Source organism: Cydia amplana, chromosome 17, assembly GCF_948474715.1.
Source record: "Cydia amplana chromosome 17, ilCydAmpl1.1, whole genome shotgun sequence".
Lineage (NCBI taxonomy): Eukaryota > Metazoa > Arthropoda > Insecta > Lepidoptera > Tortricidae > Cydia > Cydia amplana.
Window position 1 is genome coordinate 6,007,293 of NC_086085.1, and position 26,507 is coordinate 6,033,799.

The following is a 26,507-nucleotide window of genomic DNA, read 5'->3' on the forward strand; positions in this document are numbered from 1 at the left end:
TCAAAACATGATATGATAAGATAAAGCCTGCTGGCTTACCACTGCTTGTTTTTTATTACATGTAAGTATTCCATAAGTAGGCAGAGCTGTAGGACGCGGGTAAAGCAGAGTACTTACATGGGTAAAAAATGTACGAATATATTATACCTATTACCTACTCAATTATAGGTATACCTACTGTAAGTACACAAGAATGAACAAATACTAACCTGTTTGTAATAAACTTCAGTTCATTTATTTTTAATTTAATTATTCATATCCATTGTTTATTTGGTGTTCTTAATACGTCAGAATCGATATACCTAACTGTACCCACGTCGCGTTTGAACAAACCTCAATCTTTCCCACACTACAGTTTTTCTCACCTCACTCGGTCACTGTTTCGTAACCCATTGTGTGCTGTGAGACGTAATCAATTTGAATTTAGTCGTTAATGCCTAGTTTTGGCTTGAACTATGATGTTTGTTTCATTAAACAAGACGAATGGTGCAAATGGTGCAATGCTCGAAGCTAGAAGTTGCATACCTATCACTGCTAATGACGGAAAATATTTAGTAATAGGTACAGTACTGATGGATCAATGTGTAGTAAAATAACCTAGGAAAAAACCTCATTATTTTGGTAGATAACAATATCTACATCAAGAGCATCTTCGCTTTATCATCTGATACAAGATACAAGACATTTATTGATAAAAGTCAATGTTTTACAAGTCAGCCGGGCTAGCACATGATTGGCGCGACAGTATCTCGCGGCGAGATAGACTACCCGTCCCTCTTTTATTAACATAGAAAAAGACGGGCAGTCTATATCGCCGCGAGATACTGTCGCTCCAATCATGTGCTAGGGGTGCAGTGCAGGTAGGTACATATTCAACTAATACTAGTAGGTACAGCATTTCTGGAGTAATATTTATGTCACTTAACTTATTATAAATAGAACATATTGCGATGCAACGTGTTGAGAATAATACTTAGGAATAAGAAATAGGTACCTACTCTGTATTACTCGACGTTCAACGCTGATGACGCAAAAACGTTAATACAACACGTAATAATAGCACGCTCCGTTAACGGGTGATTGACACTGAGGGCCTACCGCGAAAATCGAAATTTCGTTATCTGTCTTTCTATCGCTTTAGCTAAAGTTTAGCTTATTCGAGTGATAGTCAAGCAAACAGAGGCGAACGAACAAAGTGGTTTGCGGTAGGCCCTCTCGTCATCAAAATAGCTTCTCGTGTTACCCATGTGTTACCGTTGTTCCTGTTGAGTGCCAAATCGTATTAAATTTCAAATCAATCAGAAGTTAACATCACATTCTATTTGACGGGCATGAACCAATGTGTAATAAAAAAAAGATCATTATACATCCCAGGTATATAAGATATACCTATGTTAAGTATCAAAGTATTGTTTCAATATAGTAGTAGTAGTAGTAGTAAACACTTTATTGCACAAAACAAGTACATAACACAGAGATAATCCAGTAAATGTGTATAAAGGCGAACTTATCCCGTTAAGGGATCTCTTCCAGCTAACCTTTAAGTAACTGAGAGATACATTATGAAATGGTAGTCAAACTAAAATAAATTGTATATTGTAATTGTATATATTGTATTGTTGTGAATAGTGTATATGACACCGTAAGATTGTGAACCCGTTAGTTTATAATCTAACGTAGGTTAGGTTAGGTTAGATTATAATCTCCCTACCGTCAGTTTATAATGTAACTAGCGAGATTATAATATGACGAGTGTTTACAATTTTACGGTACATTAACCACGCCCGTTCGGTAGGTATGCCGCGTTATTTCGCTAAGTGTCAAAATTGTCAGATCCCTATCAGAGCCGGCCATTGAGGAGAGCAAACGGAGCGCAACTGGCAACTGACTTGCGAAACCATCGCATTGTGTCTACATCTGTACAGCACAAGGGATATTAACCCTTACCATCTATATTTATAAGCTAAATTCGGATTGAACAAGCGCAAGGAAACCGCAAAAAGTTTCGTGCCAACTGTTGTTAAGAAAACCTGTATGGAGCGAGTTAGGTTTTTATGGTCGATAGGATGTTGCAACATTCTTGGAGAAGCGTCCTAATGCCATTCCTAGTGATGTACTGTGAACATTTCCGTGATAGTTCCGGATATTTTCTTGTGTAGTACGAAAATAAAACTCTTGGATATGATCTTTTATAAGCAGGGGTCGGACAAAAAGTGCGGATGACGTCAAACAATTATAGGATGATTTCAAATAGTATTTTTGATTTTCATAAACAATTATCACTTATCATTTATCAACCTCTTTATTAAACGATATCGCCACTTGAAATGAGTAAGTACGTTTTTGACTGACACATTGTCAATCAGATGAACAATAAATTGACTTCGTTATTGTTTAGCTATTGTATCTTCACGATTATATTTAGCTAAAATTTATATTTACTAATGTATAAGAAAACGCTCTAAAATGTCATCTTTACTCGAATATTGTGGCAAGTTTCGTGAAATTTATTTTATTCACTACATCACCCTACCACCTGTATTATTAATTCCATGGATTTATTTACGATTATTTTGTTACTTCATGAATACTACTTTGTTACTACATGTCACACGGAAGTTTAAATACAAACTCAAACATCATCCTGTGTGCAAGATTACGTCATTTTTACGTCATCCGCACTTTTTGTCCGACCCCTGTTTATAAGTTTAAAACTTAAGTTGTAAGGCTGTAAGGTAAGTTAACCCTTCATATGAAAGAACGTGGGTTGCGTGCGATACTTGCAGTAGGTATTAAACTTTCATTTTAACTAAAAAGAATTTACCTAATGCCTACTGTAAGTACCTTTACAGCTACCATCAGTTTGGCACTGACATAAACGCCATCGAAAACTTACTTTCTATACATCTCGCTCGTACTCGCATATTAGTGCGAACGAGATGTATAGAAAGTAAATTACGTTCTCGATAGCGTATATGTCAGTTTTGGCACTGTCAGTAACTCATGGTACGGGCTCTTATAACATACGAAACGTTAAAGATTTACACACCTATGCCCGTACCATGAGTCATTGACAGTGTCAAAACTGACATAAACGCTATCGAGGACGTAAATTACTTTCTATACATCTCGCTCGCACTAATATACGAGTACGATCGAGATGCATATACAGTAAATTACGTCCTCGATGGCGTTTCTGTCAGTGCCAAACCGGTGGTAGCCACACTAAAGTAAAATAACAGAGTTTATTAGAGCAAAACAAACAAGTTACCAAAATTGCAAGAAATATATGTACTGTCATTTTAATATATTTTCATATTTGGCTTTAACCGTTCCCTAATATTCCCGGCAACATAAGTAACTACACAATAGTACATCACTATACGTATAGCTTCTGCTATTCCCAAAGTTTTAGTGGAAGATAATTATGTGCAATTGCGTCAAAATACTTCGAAATGTTCAGCGAAACACCAGCACTTAATTGTTCTAAAGCAATTAAAGTTGGTGTTGAAAATGTTAACGGTTAATTACAAAAAAGGTCAATGGAACATCTTCAATTTAGCGATCAATCAATATTGTCTACTGCATGTTGCATGCACTGTACAGGAAAAATCTATAAACAATAAACATAGACTAAATGTGTAAGTATCTAAGAAGTTACGTATTTTTAACTGCAATAACAATTTATAAACACTTATTACTTTTCAAATAACTTCGCAAATAATCAATACAATTGGAATAAGGTAGCCAGATAGCTTGTAAAGTGTTAAAAAGAGGCTGCAAAATTAATTCAATAAAAGTCTGTACCATTTATAGGTACAGACAGAGGTTGGTCATGAACTCCGATTTAATAAAGGAGTATGTATAGGTATATATTTATAACCTGTTACTAACAATGAAATTAAGCTTCATTCTAACGCTATTATGCATGCTTCAGTAACGCCAAGTTCCCATCCACAAATAAAAATCACAAATGCTCATTCGTAAACCTTATCCCGATGCCTTAAGGCTTAGGAATGGTCAATGAATTATACCGTCAATAATAGTAACAGTAACACACGTAACTGACCTTTGATAGACCTTATCACCTCGTATTAAGGTTTAAGGTTGGTCAGTGTCGTTAATAGTTGCGCAGGCGACTGGCCTTGAGCTTAGCTAGCCCCGGGGGTCAGCTGGGTCGGCTTTGGAAGCTCGTCTTCGTGTGAATATGATATTATGTTGAACTTTTAGTCATTCATAGGTTAGATACAATGAGCATTTTGAAATCTGTCCGCGTTGGATTTGGAAACTAGGTGGTAGAGTCGGACCAAAGACGAAGTGCGGCAATGTCATCAATGCCAAATTTAAAGGAAAAAAAAAACGTTTATAATGAAACCTAGCTACTCCTTCACTTTGTTCTGTGCAAGTCGGTGCAATATTAGCATAAACGGACTCTTATAAATGCCGGGATGTTATACGGAGACATCTCTTTCTGCGATATTCAGTACATGAGAATAGGTTAAAACCATGAGCTATACTGACTACAAATTACGGTAAAGCTCATCCATAGATTTTAGTGCATCACACACTTAAAACATAGAGGAAAGTTTAAAACTGTCGACGTTTACAGTTAATTACATCAAAACTCATTATCATTAAGCCAACGACATGCATTTGCCATCACCACATGTTTCCAACGGAAAAGAAGGGAGCCTTAACCAAAAACCTATAAAGCCACAATAACAAAAAAATAAAAAATAATTTACCTATATACATTTTATTAAAAACTTGTTTAGCAAGTAAACATTTACAATGCCTAATATTTTATTTTAGACTCCGCTATTCCGTCGATATAAAGACTGATGTTAAACATTTACGATAGTTTCATAACAACAGCATGTTATTCTAAATAGACGGCATAAAAAAAAAACAAATTGGCTATACAATTGGTTAGTCAAATGGTGGTTTCTACTCACGGTTTGTATGTTGGTTTGTTTAACGTGGAGTTATTGTTTGTATTGTACCCAGTGGCTATGGGAACGCATTGTATCTGTGTACCTAAGCCCTAGTGCTGCCGTGAATGAATGCCTGACAATCGATGTAAACACAACCTATGGCGCTATTCATAAACGGCTGCTAACTTAATCAGTTGATGATCGTCGTTTGTCCCTATCTGTCCTTATGCCATAGAGCCCTCTCTATGGCATAAGGACAGATAGGGACAAACGACGATTAACTTAGCAGACGTTTATGAATAACGCCACTAGTCTGTAAGAACACAATTTACGAAATTGTTTTTTTTATTAAATATTTATTCGGACAAAGCATGAATTTTATCATGATGTGCATGTGCATAGTTTAGGGCAGAAAATAATAATAAAAAGTGTCTGTCATTTTAATCCCAATATACTACCATCAACAAAAGCGTAAACTCTATGTTCGGTTTAGGGCTTAGACATCCAATTTAGTTAGAGTGGGAAATTTCTAATCTTTGATTAATTAACATGTATTGTCATAAAGCGAAGATGGCATATTATAAATTACTAACGTTATTGATTAATTTTGACTTGTAAAACATGGCTAAATTGTTTAACTAGGTAATAGCATAGCCTCTCCGAAACAGCGAGAGTGACTATAAATATGTACTTGTAAAACTGTAAAAATATTGTAATATCGTGCAGCTAAGCTGAGACTGGATATTGAAAACGAGTTTCTTAGCATAATAATGATGCCATTAACAGACATGAAGCATGAATAAAATTAATCGTAAAGGTTATAGGCAACTTATAAGATGAGTCACATATGCGAGTTTTTCCATGCATTTTAATGCATCGAGAAAAATAATAGGTTAATTTGAATAAGCATTATTTTATGTTTAATTGATTTAAGTACCTATTATTTTACTTATTAACTCGACTACTAGAAAGCTAAATAGAAAGCTTTATCTTCTTCACTCAGCCCCTCAATTATAAGGATCGAGACATCAGGTCCTTCTGTTGAAGACCAGGTTCCTCCATAGGGTTCTGTTCCTCGCCAAGCGCATGACCTCGTGCAAATTTTATTGCATAGGTGCCGTACATAAATGGGAAACTTCAGTGCATTTTTCAACTACATATGTGTACTTATAGCAATTAATGTTATTTAAATAACTACATTCCTGATTTTAGATCGTTTTATAGAAGACAGATAAAGATGATTTTAGATAAATTTACTTACTTATATGTTTAGCAATTCACAGAACACAGGCGTTCTGCGTTAGGTTAGACTGTATGGCAAACAGTAGGTACTTATGTAAAACCGGCATCGCCATTATATCACACTCTTCGCTTAATAATGTAAATAGTGTAATAGGAAGGTACTTTAACTAGTTTAACGCATCCGCATTTGTATACCGATAACCGGTGTTTGCGTGAGCCGTTATTCTGGCTACTTTGTCTTAATCAGTGACAGATAGAAATACATACACTTTCTACATTTTCAAACTAAAACCAAACCTAGGTACCGAATTCTTAGTTAACTTTTGATCTCATAAGTAGTTTTGTCAATTGGTATTCTATTTCTCTTATATTTTTAACCGACTTCAAAATTTCAAAAGGTTTCCAATTCGGTTTTAGGTATGTTTTATAACGTTTGTTACCTCGTAATTTTGTCGTTAACCGATTTTGAAAATTATGTTCGTAACTACATCACGTCTCACCATAATACTTTTACTTCAAATTAGTCTTTAGTGATTTTACTAATTTAAAGGATATCAATATCGACAGTAACCAAAATCAATACAGAATCTGAGCATCATAGGCTATTGCCAAATAAATGATTCAGTCCAGCTGTCTGCGGTAGGGAAGTTATCAGGGGACACCCGATAAGATCGACTGTAGCACCCTTTGTACTCCCCTCCGCTTTACAACCGCGAGTAATCGCTGTCTGTTGGGGCAGAAACAGTGTCTGGCAAGTGTTGCTATCTCTAAGAACATCTGAGAAGTGTTGGAGCCGCGTGCGTAGATTGAAGGTCTGTTCAACTTGTTTTTATCACAGCGCGTCACATGGCGACTTTAGTCTGTAAAACGGGGAACTGTTTGAATTAAGGTCACTCATCTGAAGTCCATCTTAACACTAAAAGTAAGCGGATATCACGCTATAGCAGAATACCCTTCCTTTGCGCTATTATATTAAGCCACGGTTCCATAGAGTTCTTCAAAAAGCAAGTCATCAAAGTTTTAAAGGTCGGCAATTGCAATATTGAAATATATTGAAATATTGCAATGAAATCATAAAAGCGATGTCACGAGTTAACTAAATATAATGTAGAATTGCACCATGTCGCAGCGTTTAAGCGAAGTGTTCAGTTGGCGGTGGCGTCGTTGTTCAGTTTTTAATATGTAAGGGGCTTCGCTACCAAGAATACTTTCTTAAATTGTTTTTTTTTTTTAGATTGTTCAAATAGACGCAGAAGTTACCGGCCAGGCCGGCCACAGATTTGTTTTGATAACAATCCAATAAGACTAATAAATACAGGTAAGTACTAATAAGTAGGTATTAATCTTCTAAAGAGAAAAACTCTATTATGCTACGATTATTTCTGCAGCTAAGTATTTGCTTCAAATCCAAATATTTCTAGCTAAAGATATAAAAACGAAATAGCCCGAAGCGAACGTGTCTCGCGTGGCTCATTCATGGATGTTTCTGCCACCAAACTCGAATGACATGAGAAAATTGCCTTTCCTACTACTACATAGCAGATATTTAAGATTGATTATTGATTAAGATTGAGCTTTAAGCATTGGCCGACGCTTAACTCAATTTAACTCACAAATAACAACACTAAGCGGACCTTAACGACCGAATTATCAATTTCACGTAATTGTAAACGGACACCGTATTTTACTGCTGACTTGCGGATCCCATACAGGCCATTATTGACTTAACCAAGGCCTTGGCCATGAGTTTTAAGCCGATGTTCTTTACATATGTTGACATTTGATCGTAAGGCTTCGTATTGAACGTTTTCGGGCGAAGCCTCAAAACCTCTTTCGCTGGGCGTCTTGGTTTCCAGCCAATATCCATTTCACAAGTCTGAAGTACCAAAAATTGCTACGCTGATCATTCGAGACTTATTAATCATGAATATTTTCATAGTTGAAAGCAAAAAACAGTGTGGCTATTGAGTCAAGAGTTTGTCTTGACACTACTAGGACCAGTTTGACTCGAGAAAGTTTCAAAAAGTAATCTTGACTGCCATAGTTTGAAAAACAAATAACGATTTATAACCATGACATTTCTTTAGATGACAATCATCATTTTATAGTTGTTTGAGTTATAACTAATTATCAATTAATTAAATTTCCAATAGATATTTCCCACTGTGGGTATTTTCCATGCGAAGGGGCATATGATTGCAGTTTTACTGTCAAATTATCAAGTAAACGAATAAAATTATAATTTTGGTCGCATAGTTATTTATGCCAGTTACTGAGCACACGTGCATATTTTACGGTATATTCGGAGAAATCTACAAAACTAGAGCGTTAGCAATGCGGTCGTATGTTTAATTAAACTTTGTTAGCTCAGATGCAAACTATCGACTGTTTGCTTTTTATTTACATACATAATTCATTTTAACTTACCTACTTTTACTAGTATACATAAAGTTAATACAAAATTAGGCTTTAAAATAATTTTGAAATTAAATACCAATATTAAAAATTTAAAATATCGACTTTAGAGACTCCTCATAATAAGTATTGTGCAATTAAATTTTCTTATCGTAGTATTTGAGTTAATCAAGGCCGAATACGCGAATACACACAGTACCCATCTTTATATTTGTTATACATATTGATCATAATCATAAGTAGACACAATTCAGGTCCTGGATTAACATTGTACTGGCCTTATTAATATGCCACATTATAGTCGAGTCGTCGTGAAATGGCGCTATAAGTACTGATAGACCAAAAGCCATGTTGAAATTTGCATGTGGACCCCATCCCGGAGGTTCATTCGCGCGCACTGCATGTTAATCCATTGCATAAGGTTACGCATATACTTATGCGTATGCCAAGCATTTAATGTATATTGATCAATCAATCGTATTGTGTGCCTGGCACTGTCATAACATAATCAATTATTTGACAGTTGACGCATGTCTATAATGGCATAAAGTTTGGGTCCAGGAACATTATGATTTTAGCCACAAGTGCGGCAGTTTTAGTTCTTCCACTGCCACTCATTTCGCAATTATTGCTTTTGAGCTGCAGTATAGACATTAATCTTCGAAGATTTAGGAATTCACGCCACTATCAAATGAGCGAAATCACATCATGCTTCCGGCTCTGAACTGCTTGACCCTTATAATCCAAGAGTAATTTATCTAATTACTACTGTGTAGCTTCTAGGGTGTATTTATTAGTAATCTTTTGCGTGCGTTGCTTACCCTTAAACCAACCAACTATAGTCTAGTACTACAAACTATACAATAATTACGTATATCGTAATTAAATATCAACACCATTTTTTTGTTCCAGAGTTTTTTCTTCCATTTTCACCAATATTTTGCCTTTGAACTACGAAATTCAAATATTAATCTCACCTGAACGAAGATACTTGAAGATTTTACGGTATTGAAAGTGTGATCTATATTATATAGGTAATACATCGAGCTTAGATTTCTGTCGCTCACTGTACACGAAGTTAGAAAATCATCTCACCTAGTTGAGTAACACGACCCTGTTAGACATTTTATTTCTCACGAGCCCGATATAGTCAACTTGTGGAGCAACGATCCCGAGAATTGAACACAAAAACGTTTCCACCTTATCTTCTAAGAAATAGAGCTTTAATTCCATTGTCTCTTGGAGATCGAAGAAGTGGGTTGATTATTGGCAGTCGGCACGAATCTAACAGTTTTTTGCGAACGGGTGCTCATAGAGTTACGGCTGATTAGCGCTTAGTTTTCATTTCCAAGTATATTTGAGAAGAAACAGTGAGGGAGTGTCATTATAAACGTCATTATTTCATAGACATTTGACATTACCGTGACATTGCCACATTATGTCATTGCAAATGCCACGCAGAGTTATCTTGGTCTGACTCTATGTTATATGTTGCATGATTTCAACATAGATAGGTACATAAGTAGTGTTTATAATTTTATGACTAGTTGTTTTAGGTACAAACATAGTTACATACTCGTACAGTACAAGTGACTCTACTCTCACATAGTCGCCCTTCGATACGAAATCCTAAAAAAAGGATTTATGTATAGTATAGTTAATGATAATAATGATCTCGAAATATAATTTGCTACGATTCAGTACGGCGAACAAGTTGTTCGAGACTTTCGAGAGATCGGCACAAATTATCTTTCACCATATATACCGACTGTACGACGTACAAAATATCCAGTGTAACATATCACAATCTTTATTGGTAATTTGGTACTCATTACATTGTCTCACACCTAACTATTGACGAAAAAGAAAAGTACTAGTAACAACTGAAGGTGTCGGAATAACTTAACGTATGAGTAACGGAACTGATTTGTCGCTAAATCATCTCGAGCCTTTTACTTTTGCGGCACGGTTGCTTTAGAAAACCGAGAAATATTATGTATAAGTTTTACCACTTATTGTTATATTGCATTTTAGCATGTGTATGGTCATTTTAAGTAAATGGAAATATAGTAGGTAAGTATATTGACAAAACTCGAGATATTTTTATATAAGTTTGTGACAAACGGGTCATTCCTACTGACACGTACGAGTAAACGTTTAAACGTGACACGTAAGAGTATATGGTATGGACCAAGACTAGAAACTTTCAAGAGCAAAAGGACCATTCAGCACTTAAATTTGTTATATAATCTATATGACAGAAGATAAAGCGAATATCTTAAAAAAAAAAAAGTAAAAATTCAATAATTTCTTCAAAATTCATAATATGAATTATTTTAAATTCAACAATATTCTAAATAATATTTCATATATTCTTATTAGGCTGCTTGCAAATATTTCATTGATGAGAATGATGAGCGTGAAAACAATGGGACAGTGGGCGTTTGAGGTGTAAATATTGTGGTGTGATGCAACTTTGCACGGAGAAAACTGGCATGAGTCAGTTCAAGAAAATTAAGGCTTCGTCACACAGGCGCGTTCTCCGGGCGCGACGTGAGCGGGGCGCGCCGCTTTTACATACAAAACGCTCACGCCCCGCCCGGATAACGCGCCTGTGTGCCGAAGCCTTTAGTCAGGCGATAAACTCGACAACCAAATTAGATTTAAGTAAGTAAGTACCTGGGTTATTTCTCCCCAATAAAAAAAGTCAAATATGTATGTATCAGGAAACATTCTAAATTTGCAACGTTTCTTTGCTAATTCAAAAACGCAAATTAAAATACCAAATAGGTACCAAGTACAGATGTGCAAGTTGCGGAAAGTTTCCATAAAATTCTATAAATTCTCGGAAATATGAAACTTTCACTAGGAAATATGGGAAATTTAAATTTAAAATTGGAAAGTTTCCATTCTCATATAAAAATGTAAGAAATTTTCCGAATTTTTCCTACGTTAAATTTCCGAAACATTTCGCAATTTTGTAAAGTTTCCTTAGGCACATCAGTAGTACCAAGTTAGATTTCAAATGTTGGTATTGGTATACTATAGGTACTAAACTACTTAGTACTTCAGTATTAACAAGTAGGTATATAGGTATGTATTAAATACCAAGGAAGTAAAGTTTTTGTCTTATTTACAGAGAATAATGCGTTAAAAATGCCATGGATTTCAAAGCTTCGAGATCGTTTCATGATCGGCAAAAAAGAACTAGAATCTAGTCTAGCACTAACACGCACTGGACTGCTTGTTTTATTAGAAACATCTTGATACCAGATAGACTTTCTTTTAGTCGAGGAGTCAAGTATTACTTATTGGATTTATTGGAAACTATTATATTATTTATTGTATATATGTAGCTGCAGGTGCAGTTGAGATGAGACGAAATGTATTCAATGCCGAGAAAATAACGTACCTACTTAGTTTGTTTGACTCTTAAGTCAGGCGCGTAGTTAGGCATTAATTTAACTTCAACTTCAACTTCAACTTCAACTTCAACATTTATTCAGCAAATAGGCCACAAGGACACTTTTACACGTAACATTGAGACTAGCGTGATTATTCAGGAATTATAGACGGAGGGTCAGCCTACCTTTGTGGCCTCTACTGATGAACAGTTGTCAGGTCCTGATCTGCCGGTATATATGGTGTACCTAATAAGGATAGTTTTTTTTTAATACTTTTCCGTGGTCCGCTTACACCATATTATGTATTAAATGCAACATCCCAAACGTAGCACACGTTTTGAGTAAGCTGAAGCTGACGTCAGATTATAAATTGAGAAAGGCTGTGTTGGTGTCTCTTTAAAGTGCAAAGCCTCAAGTAATAACCGTAGTTGTTAAACGGCCTTAGCCTTTTAAAATTCTCAATATCTTCATATGGATTTATGTGGGTTTGAATTGAACGTGATTAATATCTCTCGAAGCAAATTGATTAATGTTTCTTAGTCTTACCTTTTTTCTTAATAAATATTTCTTTTAAATATTGTAAACTCTTTGAAGCTCAATAAAATCTTATCTAATCTTACAACACCCACTTTTATTGCACGCTTAAATAAAAAAAAACATGTGTTGAGCATGACATTTAAAAGCAGAAATAAACAACAGGCGGTCTTATTTCTAAAAATATATGTCTTTGAGACAACCTTCAGGGGTATAAATTGCTACTATAGAATTAATTACACAAATGTTATATGTACAACTTAACTTCATTATGTATCGGTTTGTTTATATATCAAGTAGGTCATTGCACCTATATAATTATTACCTTATATCGTAATCAATTATCACAGATATATCTCTCTTTTAGTGGCTTTCCAACTACCACAACAAGCCACCACTAAATGAGAAGTAATATAACTCTACCTTGTAACTCAATATCTTCATGGCACCTTCTTCCCAAGTTCTAAGGTAGAGTTACCTACATTACAACAAATATTATAAGAGCTACAGATGCATTGGAAAACGATCAAAACATGATGTACCTAATTCAAATACGCCAAAATAATACAGCATGCCTATCTATTAGTGACGTTTGTTTGTATAATGTCTGTCTGTGGTACTTGCGGTATTGGGGCATAGTGAAGCGTTGAACTCTATTATACCGCGGCTCGCATCGCCCGAAGTTTTTTACCAAAACCTTTCAAACTAACGGCTCCCTAACTCGCAACACAACTCAAACACGGTCCATCCACAGACCTTTAACACGAGTCAATTAAACTTGGCTTCACGAGAGGAATCGGGTTAGATGCCGGTGGCGTCCCTAAAAACAAAATGGAACGTACCCGAGCAAAAACACACTTTAAAAATCCTGGTTCACTCACAAACAAAACACTGCACTACCGGGAATAGGGGGGGAAGTTCGTGGAACGTTGGCCGTGGCGGTATGCGTGGTGCGAGGACGGCGCGGGCCGCGAGACTGGCGCGACCGGTCTCGAGCAGAGATTTCTCCCCGTAAACATCGAAAGCGAGCCTTTCCTCGACTCGTGGCGAAACGCAGGTGTGAGCAGTACCATGAGTACTCGATTGGAAGGCGAGAAAGAGGTTATAGCAAGGTGAGAGGACGGACGAAGAGGAGAGATAGAGCTGCTAAAGCGTGCTGTAGAGATCTGATTCCAGCAAGTATGTTTGGCTTTTTTTTGCCACATTCTTCGAGAGAATGTATGACATGTATGTATTTGTTGGGACACTGCAGTTATCATAATATAATAATTATCTAGTCTATACTAGAGCTATAGTTAGCTACCCCCTTACTATGGTTGAGGTCAAAGCAAGATATCGGCACCTTTTCTTCTTCAGAACCCCATGTTTGTCATCATCCTGTTTCTATTGACCCCCCGTTTCCCTGAATAGTTAGATCGCAGAGAAAAAATGAGTAATCGATACAAGATAATCTTATAGCATAAGTACTTTTTAATAGTTAACTCATACAATGTCCAGGAATTTCTAGTCCCTCTCTTTAATTTAAACATCTCTCTGTCATTCCCTAAAAAAACAATTAACTGTCTAAAAATACAACTTAACTATCTCCAAGAACTAAATAAATAACACGGGAATAGAGCAGATTGAATAGCGCTAAACACAGTAAACAGAACTAAACCATAGAATCTACTTACCTACTTAATTCTTTTATAGTTCCTCTCAGCGTCCATTGTATTTCAAGTGTTGTTTTTTCTCAGAATTCTCCGAACTTATTTCCTAGCTGCAATGCGGCAACTACCTACATAGCAGTATTCAGAAGATTTTATGATATTTTAATTGTGCTAGCTCGAATTTGTAAACTATAAAATTGTATTAGGACTAATGTTCGAGAACCACAGTCTTTCATAGACAATACCTATCTAAATTATTAGCTCCTTGTATTTCCATAGCAAAGCATCAAATAATGAGTTAAAGCACAGATCAAAATAACAGTTCTATGCACAGAATTCTCACTGTGACGTCACGACTAATTTTCTTCCTCCCTAACTCTTTCTTACTTTCACATACATGACATACCACTGGTTAAAGTCAACTGTGCCATCGACATGTGTGCGAGAACCATTGATAATATGGTTTGGGGCTTTCGTTTGACTCACATAGCGTTCGATGACGCTGGGCAGGATGTTCGCAATCGGTCAAGGTGGACTTTTAAAGGACTGACGCAAAAAACTGAACGCGTGACATAGAATGCACGTCGCGGAATTCCTATAGATCGTTGGGAAACTTTATTCTGTTGAAATGCCGGATGGTATCCGGCTCGAAGGACCACCTAAATCGTCAAAGCAAAGTATCAGATCATTCATAGGAACATTAATGGTCTATTAAAGGAAGGCTTACGCTTAAAAAATAAAACCCGAAGGCCATTTTTACATTTTTCATGTCTTTGAATAACGTTCGATCATATGTCTAGCGCATTTTGATGCGACTGTCTATGTCTGGCGCACCTCTATAGTTATGTCGCGCTCGATGTATGCATATCAAGTCACTCGGCTTTTAGTGTTTCGTTTTTGATTTTCGCCAATCCAATTAACAGTTTGTTTAAGAAATACAAACTGCCGTATTCGAACTTCAACATATTCACAAGAGACGACACGTACTAGATCCATTCTAGATACGTTATAGTTTAGATTTCAACTAGTTCTCTTTTGCAGCGCAATTCGGGCAACCAATGTCACTTTTACGATAGATCGTGTTGGATATCTATTAGATGTGAATTAGATCTCTAAGTAATATCTTGTGGAAATCGTTCAACAGTATCTCCAGAATCGCGGAAATGTCAAATTTGACAGGTTAGATCTTAAACATATCGTTATCGTATCTTGGCGATGTCTAAAAGATATCTAATAGATGTCTATTACAAAATCCGAATCGGGCCCAAAGTAATTGTTAGGTTTAACGCAAAACACGGTAAGTATTAAATCATCCTTAAAACAATCTTGAAGGTCCATCCAAACGGATAAAATACCTAGCTTCTACGGCACTTAATAGATACCTAGCATGCGAGGTAGACTTAAAAAGAGTTAAAAGTATGCTTTTATTAAAATATAGTTTTTTGATTTACAATCATCTTCCAATTGTTGCGATGTTTAGCTTTGTGTTAAGAAGACAAGAGTATAATTTGTATATCTTTATTTTATTTTCCGTGAATAAAAATAATATGAATAGTGTGGAAATCGGCATACATAGGTACATCCGCGAACGTAAAATGAGCAATGTGAATGCTGAATCATTATCATATTGATTATTTTAAGTCATCTGTAAAACTAAAAGCTTCCGCCAAATAGCGAGAAGAACTGGCCATTTGCTGCTTTTAATCTATGTTTTATGTCTTTTTATTGAAGTTTGTATTCTATTGTATTTGACGAGTAACTCTAACGGAAAGTATTGCAAGTAAAGACGAAATGAGTTTCGGACCAACCCGGTACCCGGAATCTTCACAAACCATATCAAATTCTCAGGACTCCATTTAAAAGAACATTGTTATGTTACCATATATTCAAAAAATCAATGCTTGAATTGAAATACTACACGGCAAACCACAACATAAGCACATGGCATGCCATTTATGAATTGTTTCAACAATGTTTAATAACCGATAACCGATGCAAATACGTAAGCATTCGGAAACAATCATGTGACATTTTTGAGATGAAAACTAAATGGTTGCTTGTAAACATTCATGAATGTAATCTGTTACGGAATTTTAACTCGATCCATGCAAACCAACACCAATTCAGTATTGATTTTTTGAAAAATATGAACGTTATGGAGATTCTTAAGGGAGCGCTTGCTCCAGTAGTTAACAACATTCAATCTGATATGATGAAGACAATGATTTACTCCACTTTCTGAACCCTTGTAGTACTAAAATAATTTAGAAGGAAAAAGCCAAACAATAAACCGTGTACAAAACATCCAAGTACTGACCTCGCCCGACGTTGCTTAACTTCGGTGATCGGACGAGAACCGGTGTATTCAACGTGGTATGGACGTTGGCAACCAACTTAGCAAAATAGTTGTACATAAACTGTATTATACCTATCTGTACCTGTCAGTGACGTCACTGCGTACGACCGCACATTAAAATTTCCCTGAACAAAAATTATTAAAGTACGAAAATCCCGTAGAGGCAGTGCTTAGGGGGTAGGAGTCACCATCACCACTAGTGGCACTCGTAGCAAAAGTAATGATATCACAAAAAACATAATGTGATATATATTGTTATCTATAGAATAAAATAAAGTTAGTGACAAACAAAACTGCTACCGGCATTCCGCAAAAAATAAAACAACAATAAGCCAACGACACGAGGTGTTCCCAGGCGGTCACCCATCCAAGTACTGACCTCGCCCGACGTTGCTTAACTTCGGTGATCGGACGAGAACCGGTGTATTCAATGTGGTATGGACGTTGGCGACCAAAGGAGCAGAAATCCTATTCACAACGTAGTACTGACGTCACTGGCGTAAAACAGCAAATGAAAAGTATATATATATATATATATATATATCTATCTATCTAATCTAATACCTTTAAACGAGCAATTCTTGTTTATTTATTTATTTATATATATATATATATTTTTCGGGGATCTCGGAAACGGCTCTAACGATTTCGATGAAATTTGCTATATTGGGGTTTTCGGGAGCGAAAAATCGATCTAGCTAGGTCTTATCTCTGGGAAAACGCGCATTTTCGAGTTTTTGTATGTTTTCCGAGCGAAGCTCGGTTACCCAGATATTCTCCTTTTAATCTAAGTAGTCGATCAGCAAATTAGGTGAAATATGAAATAGGAATCTTAGCAGAAGGAAGTTTGAATTTAAGCAAATAAACAGAAACTAAAATCAAGGAAACACAAATGAGTTGTTCTTCATTTCCTGCTACCCAAACGTTGTCTGGCTGAAAGTGATCGCTATTTAGCGATAAGATGGCCTGTAGCAGAGTATAGATTTTATAGAGAGTTACTGTCATGGTAAATTATGTGGTGCAATGTTTTTGAAAGATGGCGCACCATACCTTTGGCCTATTCTCGACTAGATGGCGTTAATTTCAATATTTACAAATTAACACATATCAGTAAAAGAATAAGGATCAAAGTCAAATGGCGTTCTAAGAGTTTTAATCTTCTGTCATAAGATGGCGGTGAATTTACTTTGGCTACATAATTTACCATGACAGTAACTCTCTATAAAATCTACCTAAAGTCTATTTTTTTATTCGGTAGACTAAAATGACATTTCATAGTATGAAATGACATTTTATGTTCATACTATGAACTGTCATTTCAGTCTACCGAATAAAAAAATAGACTTTATACTCTTTACCTGTAGTCACCTTACTTATTCTATTTTCTTAATAATTTCTTTGTTATGTACAGTTTACTAGTGAAAAAATGTACTTGTTTAAGTGAAAACATCTTTTAGTGTTCCATTAGATAAGAAAATTCCATGACCATAAGGCAGGGCACCCATTTAGTATCACGCGAATCGTCACTATTGTGGTATAAAAATATATGTATATATATATATATATATATATACATATATATATAATAATACATATATATATAAAAATATATGTATATATATATATATATATATATATATATATATACATATATTTTTATACCACAATAGTGACGATTCGCGTGATACTAAATGGGTGCCCTGCCTTATGGTCATGGAATTTTCTTATCTAATGGAACACTAAAAGATGTTTTCACTTAAACAAGTACATTTTTTCACTAGTAAACTGTACATAACAAAGAAATTATTAAGAAAATAGAATAAGTAAGGTGACTACAGGTAAAGAGTATAAAGTCTATTTTTTTATTCGGTAGACTGAAATGACAGTTCATAGTATGAACATAAAATGTCATTTCATACTATGAAATGTCATTTTAGTCTACCGAATAAAAAAATAGACTTTAGGTAGATTTTATAGAGAGTTACTGTCATGGTAAATTATGTAGCCAAAGTAAATTCACCGCCATCTTATGACAGAAGATTAAAACTCTTAGAACGCCATTTATATATATATATATATATATATATATATATATATATATAATTTATTTATGTTAATATATATATATATATATATATATATATATATATATATTAACATAAATAAATTATTTGTGGAGATGGAGACATAACCGTTTGCCTGTGATTAAAAACAAAAACAAAAAGCCAACGGCACGAGGTGTTCCCAGGCGGTCACCCATCCAAGTACTGACCTCGCCCGACGTTGCTTAACTTCGGTGATCGGACGAGAACCGGTGTTTTCAACGTGGTATGGACGTTGGCGATCATCAAGACAAAAATGTTGTTATCAATCTGAGTAACTTACGTACCTACGCAGACGGAAAGAAGAACATATAAGTGCATAGCGTTGTCTCGTTCACACAACCGGAGCGCCTTAACGTTTACGTTGCTACTTTAGGGTGGTATTCCACCCATCCAATTTCTTTGTCCAATATCATTGCGTCTCACTCTCTCATTAAGTAAAAAGTGAGACAAAATACACATTGGACCAAGATATTGGACAGATGGAATAATTTACCACCCTTTACTTGCGTTTAAGCTTTGGATTCCTCCGAAAACGGTGCCGTCATATGACGGCCGTCATATAGCGGCCGCAAAAGATGGCCGTCTTTACGGTGGCGACATGTGGAAAGTACCACGGCGTCATAACACACCGTCATCCACCAAGGTCAAAGCGGCAAATTTGAAAAATGTAGGCGCGATGGGATAACGTCCCATAGAAAATTTGAATTTCGCGCCTTTTCCTACTGACAAGATTTGCTTGATCATCTATAATTTACTTGGAGGATGAAATATCATCAGAAGAGGAAAATAATCGTAGTACGGAATCATTTTTTCAAATCTCGTGTCATTTATTCAAAATGGCGTCACCGCTATCTAATAAAACGTTCACGAAACTATCGACAAGGTCATGACGGCCGTCATCTTACGTTACGTTGACAGTCAACGTAACGTAACGCTGTCTAGGAAACCGCGCCATCTTGTTTACATAGACAACGTTCTAGTGACGTCATTCAACGCTATATAGCGGCCGTCATATTACGGCACCGTTTTCGGAGGAATCCAAAGCTTTAGTAGCAAATGTATGAACGCACACGGATCATGGTGTAAAGTAAATCAGACCTTATGCCGGAACCACACTTCGCTATGCGTTATTTGTTATGCGACTACGCTGTATTCGCTCAAATATTTGTTATGTGAGCGAACAACAAACACGGCATCCACACTTCGTGCCGGTGTGCCAAACTTGGTGCCGGTGTGCCAAACATATGTGGTGCGTTTTGACTTTGAAAAGCGTAAGCGAGTATTCGCGCTTATGCGTTATGCGGGCAAATATAGCAAATATAGACGAATGAACCCTCCACACTTCGTCGTATGCGGCCGAATAACGCGCATAACAAATAACGCATAGCGAGTGTGGTTCCGGCATTACGTTTGGTCGACGTAACTGATATTAAAAAGTCAAGATTTATAATAATTGAATATGATGTAGACGTAAACTAAAAAAATATGAAAAACTGTTTGTTTATACTAAAGCGCCATCTCTGTGACTGAGTACATACTATTAGAGTAGCACTTAGTGTTCTTTCCGCGTTTATTGGCAGTACTAGTAAATGCCGCTAGATGGCACGGAGCTGAAAATAGGAAAAATAAGGTTTTACAAAATCTTGATGACTTGTATTCTCTTGTATTCGATCTAGTAATTAACTGATTACAAAAATAAGCTACTCTATTACGGACGACCCAAATAATTAAGTGGATGCATAGATTAGTATATGTTATTTGACCTCGTGTCGTTGGCTTTTTTGCTTTTTCAGATTCACTATTCGAATCTAGATTATTAAATAATTCAAATTTTGAACAAACGTTACCAATGGCGCCCGAACATGTATACAGAGGGCCTACCGCGAACCACGTTCGACGTGTTGCCTCCCTGTCACACTTACGTACGAATTCACAAGTGCGACAGAGAGGCAACACGTCGAACGTGGTTCGCGGTAGGCCCTCAGGTTGTTATTTAATTTTGGTACTAAGAAGTGTACCTACCCAATATTATATACTTCTTTTTTATTTTCTTATTTTAATGTTTTGCTGTTCATTTTTAACCAACTTGAAGTATTTTAATTGATTGTATCGCTCCTTGATAAGCATAGTGTGGTTGTGGTTACTGATGGGTTACTGTGATTGTGATTATACTTGTAAACCGACGTTGCTTAACTTCGGTGATCGGACGAGAACCGGTGTATTCAACGTGGTATGGACGTTGGCGAGCAATGGTACAAAGATTATGGTCACAAAGTGTATAAGTACATTAAGTACATTAATGTTCAAAATGTGAATTATTTAATAATCTAGATTCGAATAGTGAATCTGAAAAAGCAAAAAAGCCAACGACACGAGGTGTTCCCAGGCGGTCACCCATCCAAGTACTGACCTCGCCCGACGTTGCTTAACTTCGGTGATCGGACGAGAACCGGTGTATACAACGTGGTATGGACGTTGGCGAGCAATATAACAAAAATTATGGTCACAAAGTGTATAAGTACATTAAGTACCTATCCTATTACTCATTGACGTCACTACATGTAACCTCATATTCGTTATTAGACTTAGGTATATCGACCGGGATATGAACCTTGATCACCTTTTGCATTGTTTTCGAGCTCCCGATACATGCATGCGTGTATATAAATAACTGCGTCGAAATATCGGGAGCTCGAAAACAATACGGAAGGTAATTACGGTTCGTTCATATCCCGGTCGATATAATTCTAGTGAAACTAACCGTACATCATAACATTCAAAAGTGTTATTGCTATAGTTATTGGGCATTATTGGCCACTACATAGGTAGTAATTGGCCACTCTTAACAATAAGACTTCTATTGGCTTGTTTCTTTCTAATTCGTTAGAAGTGTCCAATTACTATAGTGGACAAAAACTATAGCAGTAACCCTAGGACATTACTTAGACAGAACTCTAAACGGAAGTTATACGTGCCATTTTAGCAAGTACCGTTACTGTGTTTTTTATTTTATTTTATTTGCATATTTGACATCCGCTTAATTATTTGGGTCGTCCGTAATAGAGTAGCTTATTTTTGTAATCAGTTAATTACTAGATCGAATACAAGTCATCAAGATTTTGTAAAACCTTATTTTTCCTATTTTGAGCTCCGTGCCATCTAGCGGCATTTACTAGTACTGTCAATAAACGCGGAAAGAACACTAAGTGCTACTCGAATAGTATGTACTCAGTCACAGAGATGGCGCTTTAGTATAAACAGTTTTTCATATTTTTTTTAGTTTACGTCTGCAATCATATTATAAATCTTGACTTTTTAATATAAGTTACGTCGACAAAACGTAAGGTCTGATTTACGTTACACAATGATTCAGTGTGAGTTCATACATTTGCTACTAAACGCAAGTAAAGGGCGGTAAATTATTCCATCTGTCCAATATCTAGGTCCAATGTGTATTTAGTCTCACTTTTTACTTAATGAGAGAGTGAGACGTAATGATATTGGACAAAGAAATATTCATAACTTTAATAACTTTATAACCTACTATTCTAATACATACAAGTTTCTTTACCTACTTTTGAAAACCAATGTAGGTAGTTATTTATCAGTTTATCACACCAATGTTGATCCACACGGCGCTCCGGTTGTGTGAACGAGACAACGGTATGCACTTATGTGTTCTTCATTCCGTCTGCGTAGGTGTCTAGGTAATTAGGTATATCAGATTGATAACAAAAAATTTGTCTTGATGATCGCCAACGTCCATACTACGTTGAATACACCGGTTCTCGTCCGATCACCGAAGTTAAGCAACGTCGGGCGAGGTCAGTACTTGGATGGGTGACCGCCTGGGAACACCTCGTGTCGTTGGCTTTTTTTTTTTTTGAAATCACAGAAAAACGATGACTTCTCGTTCTCCTCTGCTCGTCGTACTTGGTTGTAATAACCTAAGGGCGGGTTGCACCAAACCGTCTGTCACCGTTAAAACTTTAGTTAACCTTTTCCACGTCGTGCCACAAAAGCTGTCACTCAGACGACACATCATTGAAGTGTCAAAACTGAAGTTGAACTTTATGTATATGCACGTAGGTCGATGTTGCTCTGTGATCTGTGACCGATTAATCGGTCTTTGGCGTTGAACCCACGGTGCGGATATATTTTATTGAATGGGAAGTAAAATAAATAAATATTAGGGGACATCTTACACAGATCAACCTAGCCCCAAACTGAGCAAAGCTTGTACTATGGGTGCTAGGCGACAATACACATACTTACATAGATAAATACATACTTATATACATAGGAAACACCCATGACTCAGGAACAAATATGTGTTCGTCACACAAGTAAATATAAATGCCCTTACCGGGATTCGAACCCAGGACCATCGGCTTCACAGGCAGGGTCACTAGTGGGTACTAGGCATTAAAAATAATGTTTAAGTTTCGTAGATCTCGCTGCGTGACATTAATCCGTCTGTTAACTGTGGGTGGTGCAATTGGCCATAAGCACAGAATAAATAATAGTACTAAGTACAGAAGACTCACTCTCTAACAAAACGCGTCTGCTACGATCAGCACAGATATGGCCGCTAGGTGGCGACAGCGCCACGCGCGGCTTATGACTTTCCCCAAAATTGGGGCCGAACGGATGTACTTTTAGCTACCTGTAGCAAAGCGACGAAATCGCGGAGTGAGACACGCCTGCCATAAGTAGTGTAATCATATAATCGTGATTCCTAGCCCGAACACGCCACGACGATAAGATTTGATTAACGCACTAATTCATTTCAATTGAACTATTTTGTGACTGATTTTGTGCCACTAAAAGCAAGAAAACTGCCGAAGTAATTAAACAGCGTTTACGAATGTACATGCAAAAACCTGTACGGTTACCATCAGTTTGTCACCGACATAAACGCCGTCGAGAACGTAATTTACTTTCTATACATCTCGCTCGCACTCGCATATTAGTGCAAACGGGATGTATAAAGAGTAAATTACGTTCTCGAGGCCGTTTATGTCAGTGACAAACTGATGGTAACCGTACTGAACACCAAAGTAACATGCAAACTAAAAATGAAACAAAACTACGTAATAAATACGAATTTATTTTGTTATAACCTCCTAATTTTCATAATTCAATGCAACATCGTCATTCGGCGGAGCGTAATAAGTAAATTTGTAAAGGCGTAAATATTTAAACACATTAAGGATATAGATTATAAATACTATGCGGCATCCAGGGGATTAAGTCAATCTGGAAAAGAAAATTTTACATGTTACAAGTTGAACGCAAACAACAGACTCACGGCTCGGCCACGACTTTACGCGACTGGCGACGGAGGCAGCGACAACCATAGGTGGGAACGAAAGGTCCGATCGCTGTGTCTCGCTTCAACCTATGGTAATTGCTGTCGCCGTCGCAAGTCGCTCAATGTCGTGGCCGAGCCGTTAAAACCCCATTTAGACGCGTCAAGAATTTTCATGCAATTAGGGCTTGCAATTCGAATATTCGAATTTGTCGAATATTCGACCTGTTTTGATATTCGAATATTCGGCCGCTCAGGTTTCGAATATTCGAATATTTTTTATTACTATAAAAAATCTATGTCATCCGCTGTAGTTACAGTTTCTGTGTGTTTTACGGGTATTTACAGTGAATGAGGAACGGTAGGTACCCAAATACGAAGGAAATAATATTTTTACTGTATTCCTCTCGATAGACTTCGTGAATACAGTGAAACCTAACTCAATTTAAAAGAAAACGAAATCAAAAAGTATGTTATTTTTACGGTGCGTAAGTTTTAAGTTAAGGTTCATTCTGTTTATTCAGTACAAGCGTACGTTAAGCGAATTTTTGAAGTCTAAACCTTGCCACTTATCGAAATTCTCAAATTTAATCATACCAAACCTGCCCAACTTGGTAATCTAACCATGCACCTTTAGCTGACGAATAATCCACCCAGTACTCAACTAACTTTTTCCCTTAAATATTCCAATATTATATAATTAGCCGACCATTAGGAATAATAACTTGCCAAAACAAATAAAGTCAATAAAGATTCAAAATACAATGAAATTAAAGGCCTTTTTACAGGCCTCTGAGTGATTACAAGTTAATTTAAATCGGAAAATAATTACCTACTAAAAAAAATATCTTACATACCTAGGTGTTTGGATGGTTAAAGTTATATTATTTCACGCAACGACGCATTTATAATAAGTTTTATCTAGAAATATTAAATACGTCTAATTTTGGCGTGTTACTTGTTTTTATAAATGTGGGCATCTTATAAATAGTAGGATGATAAAATCTAGTCAAGCGGATTTCTGCCAAATATCCTTAGTTTTAGCAATATGTGAAAAAAGCTTTTGAATAAAACGATAATAAACCGATTTCTCGTTCCTTTTCTTATTTTTTATAATATTCGAATAATTATTCGAATATTCGAATACGTCGTCAGAAAAAGTCGAATATTCGAATATCTGAAAGATTCGAATATTTGCAAGCCCTACATGCAATATTCGATCCATTGCCGAGTAAAAACAGCAACACTCTTAACCATAGACTAGGAATCCTTTAGACGGAGTTTAGAGCAATTACTATTTCATGAAACCGATGCTGCTAAAAATACGGGGGTGCGGGGGACGAGGTGAGCGAATCCCGTGCCGTGATTGGTCCGTTCAAAGACACGGACCAATCACGGCACGGGATTGACTCGAAGTTGGAGTAAAACTACCGTATAAGTGGCAGAGGGGGTAGCATTACTATGCTCAGTCTAGAGGATGTCTTGTCTGTGCTCTTAACTGTCCATCGGTGGACCTTATGCCTTTTGTAATAAGGTTTACGAACTGTTAGTCAGTTAACAGTGTGGGCGATGGTACAATTTATTCAGGCGATCGAGTTCTTGAATCGTCTAAATGGGGCTTTACTGAGCATTGAGGGACCGTATCTCGTTGCAATAAGGTTGACGATTGATTAGCTAAATCTGTTGACAATGGTACGAAGCCAAGTCTGAGTGACGAAAGGTAATAACCGCAAAAAAACCGGCCAAGTGCGAGTCGGACTCGCGCACGGAGGGTTCCGCACCATCAACAAAAAATAGAGCAAAAAACGGTCACCCATCCAAGTACTGACCCCGCCCGACGTTGCTTAACTTCGGTCAAAAATCACGTTTGTTGTATGGGAGCCCCACTTAAATCTTTATTTTATTCTGTTTTTAGTATTTGTTGTTATAGCGGCAACAGAAATACATCATCTGTGAAAATTCCAACTGTCTAGCTATCACGGTTCATGAGATACAGCCTGGTGACAGACAGACGGACGGACGGACGGACGGACAGCGGAATCTTAGTAATAGGGTCCCGTTTTTACCCTTTGGGTACGGAACCCTAAAAAAGCGTCAGGTACAGCCAGCAGCAGAAGTTGCTAAGCGGCCGAGGTGTACAAAATTATCTTGACGCGACTTTATTGTTAAGAGAATAAGAGCGTGTCAAGGTAATTTTGAACACCTCACCCGCTTAGCAACTTCTACTGCTGACTGTACAGCGACCTGCAAATTTGTATGGACACATTATTAATTAATTTATCTATAATCAGTAAATTAGAAATAACTACTAAAGAAACAATACTTTAAGACATCACATCACTACCGAAATGTATCTACTGATTTGAATCTCTCTAAACTAATTACTTTACTATGATGCAATCAAAATTAGTACTTTCTTACCTATTCGTCGTCATTGAAAAAATAACTCCTCTGTCTTTTCTTTACGAACGTTAGGTTAGGGTGACTTCTGAAAAAAAAAACATGATTAGCATATAATTATAACTTATTTTATGTCTATAAAATACAACTCAAGATA

The 26,507-nt window shown here is 36.5% G+C and overlaps 2 protein-coding genes and 4 non-coding genes across 6 annotated transcripts in view; 1 reads left to right on the forward strand and 5 right to left on the reverse strand.

The window, feature by feature from the left end:
* LOC134655748 (putative epidermal cell surface receptor) overlaps positions 1-13,635 on the reverse strand; it is a 59,183-nt gene extending 45,548 nt beyond the window's left edge. The window contains exon 1 of the mRNA XM_063511213.1: positions 13,372-13,635. The gene's annotated coding sequence lies outside the window, so the exon portion shown is untranslated. The remainder of the gene's footprint in view (positions 1-13,371) is intronic.
* A 3,229-nt stretch (positions 13,636-16,864) lies between these two features.
* Positions 16,865-16,983, reverse strand: LOC134656179 (5S ribosomal RNA). Its single transcript, XR_010097494.1, has one exon. It is a non-coding gene; the product is annotated as a 5S ribosomal RNA (ribosomal RNA).
* A 1,774-nt stretch (positions 16,984-18,757) lies between these two features.
* Positions 18,758-18,876, reverse strand: LOC134656162 (5S ribosomal RNA). Its single transcript, XR_010097478.1, has one exon. It is a non-coding gene; the product is annotated as a 5S ribosomal RNA (ribosomal RNA).
* A 2,124-nt stretch (positions 18,877-21,000) lies between these two features.
* LOC134656172 (5S ribosomal RNA) lies at positions 21,001-21,119 on the reverse strand. Its single transcript, XR_010097487.1, has one exon. It is a non-coding gene; the product is annotated as a 5S ribosomal RNA (ribosomal RNA).
* A 1,274-nt stretch (positions 21,120-22,393) lies between these two features.
* LOC134656178 (5S ribosomal RNA) lies at positions 22,394-22,512 on the forward strand. Its single transcript, XR_010097493.1, has one exon. It is a non-coding gene; the product is annotated as a 5S ribosomal RNA (ribosomal RNA).
* Positions 22,513-23,777: 1,265 nt separating this feature from the next.
* Positions 23,778-26,507, reverse strand: part of LOC134655746 (chromosome-associated kinesin KIF4) — a 37,430-nt gene continuing 34,700 nt past the window's right edge. The window contains exons 18-19 of the mRNA XM_063511212.1: positions 26,372-26,438; positions 23,778-23,898 (exon numbers count right to left, since the gene is read on the reverse strand). Coding sequence (XP_063367282.1) covers positions 26,372-26,438 — 67 coding nt within the window. The 3' untranslated portion in view covers positions 23,778-23,898. The remainder of the gene's footprint in view (positions 23,899-26,371; positions 26,439-26,507) is intronic.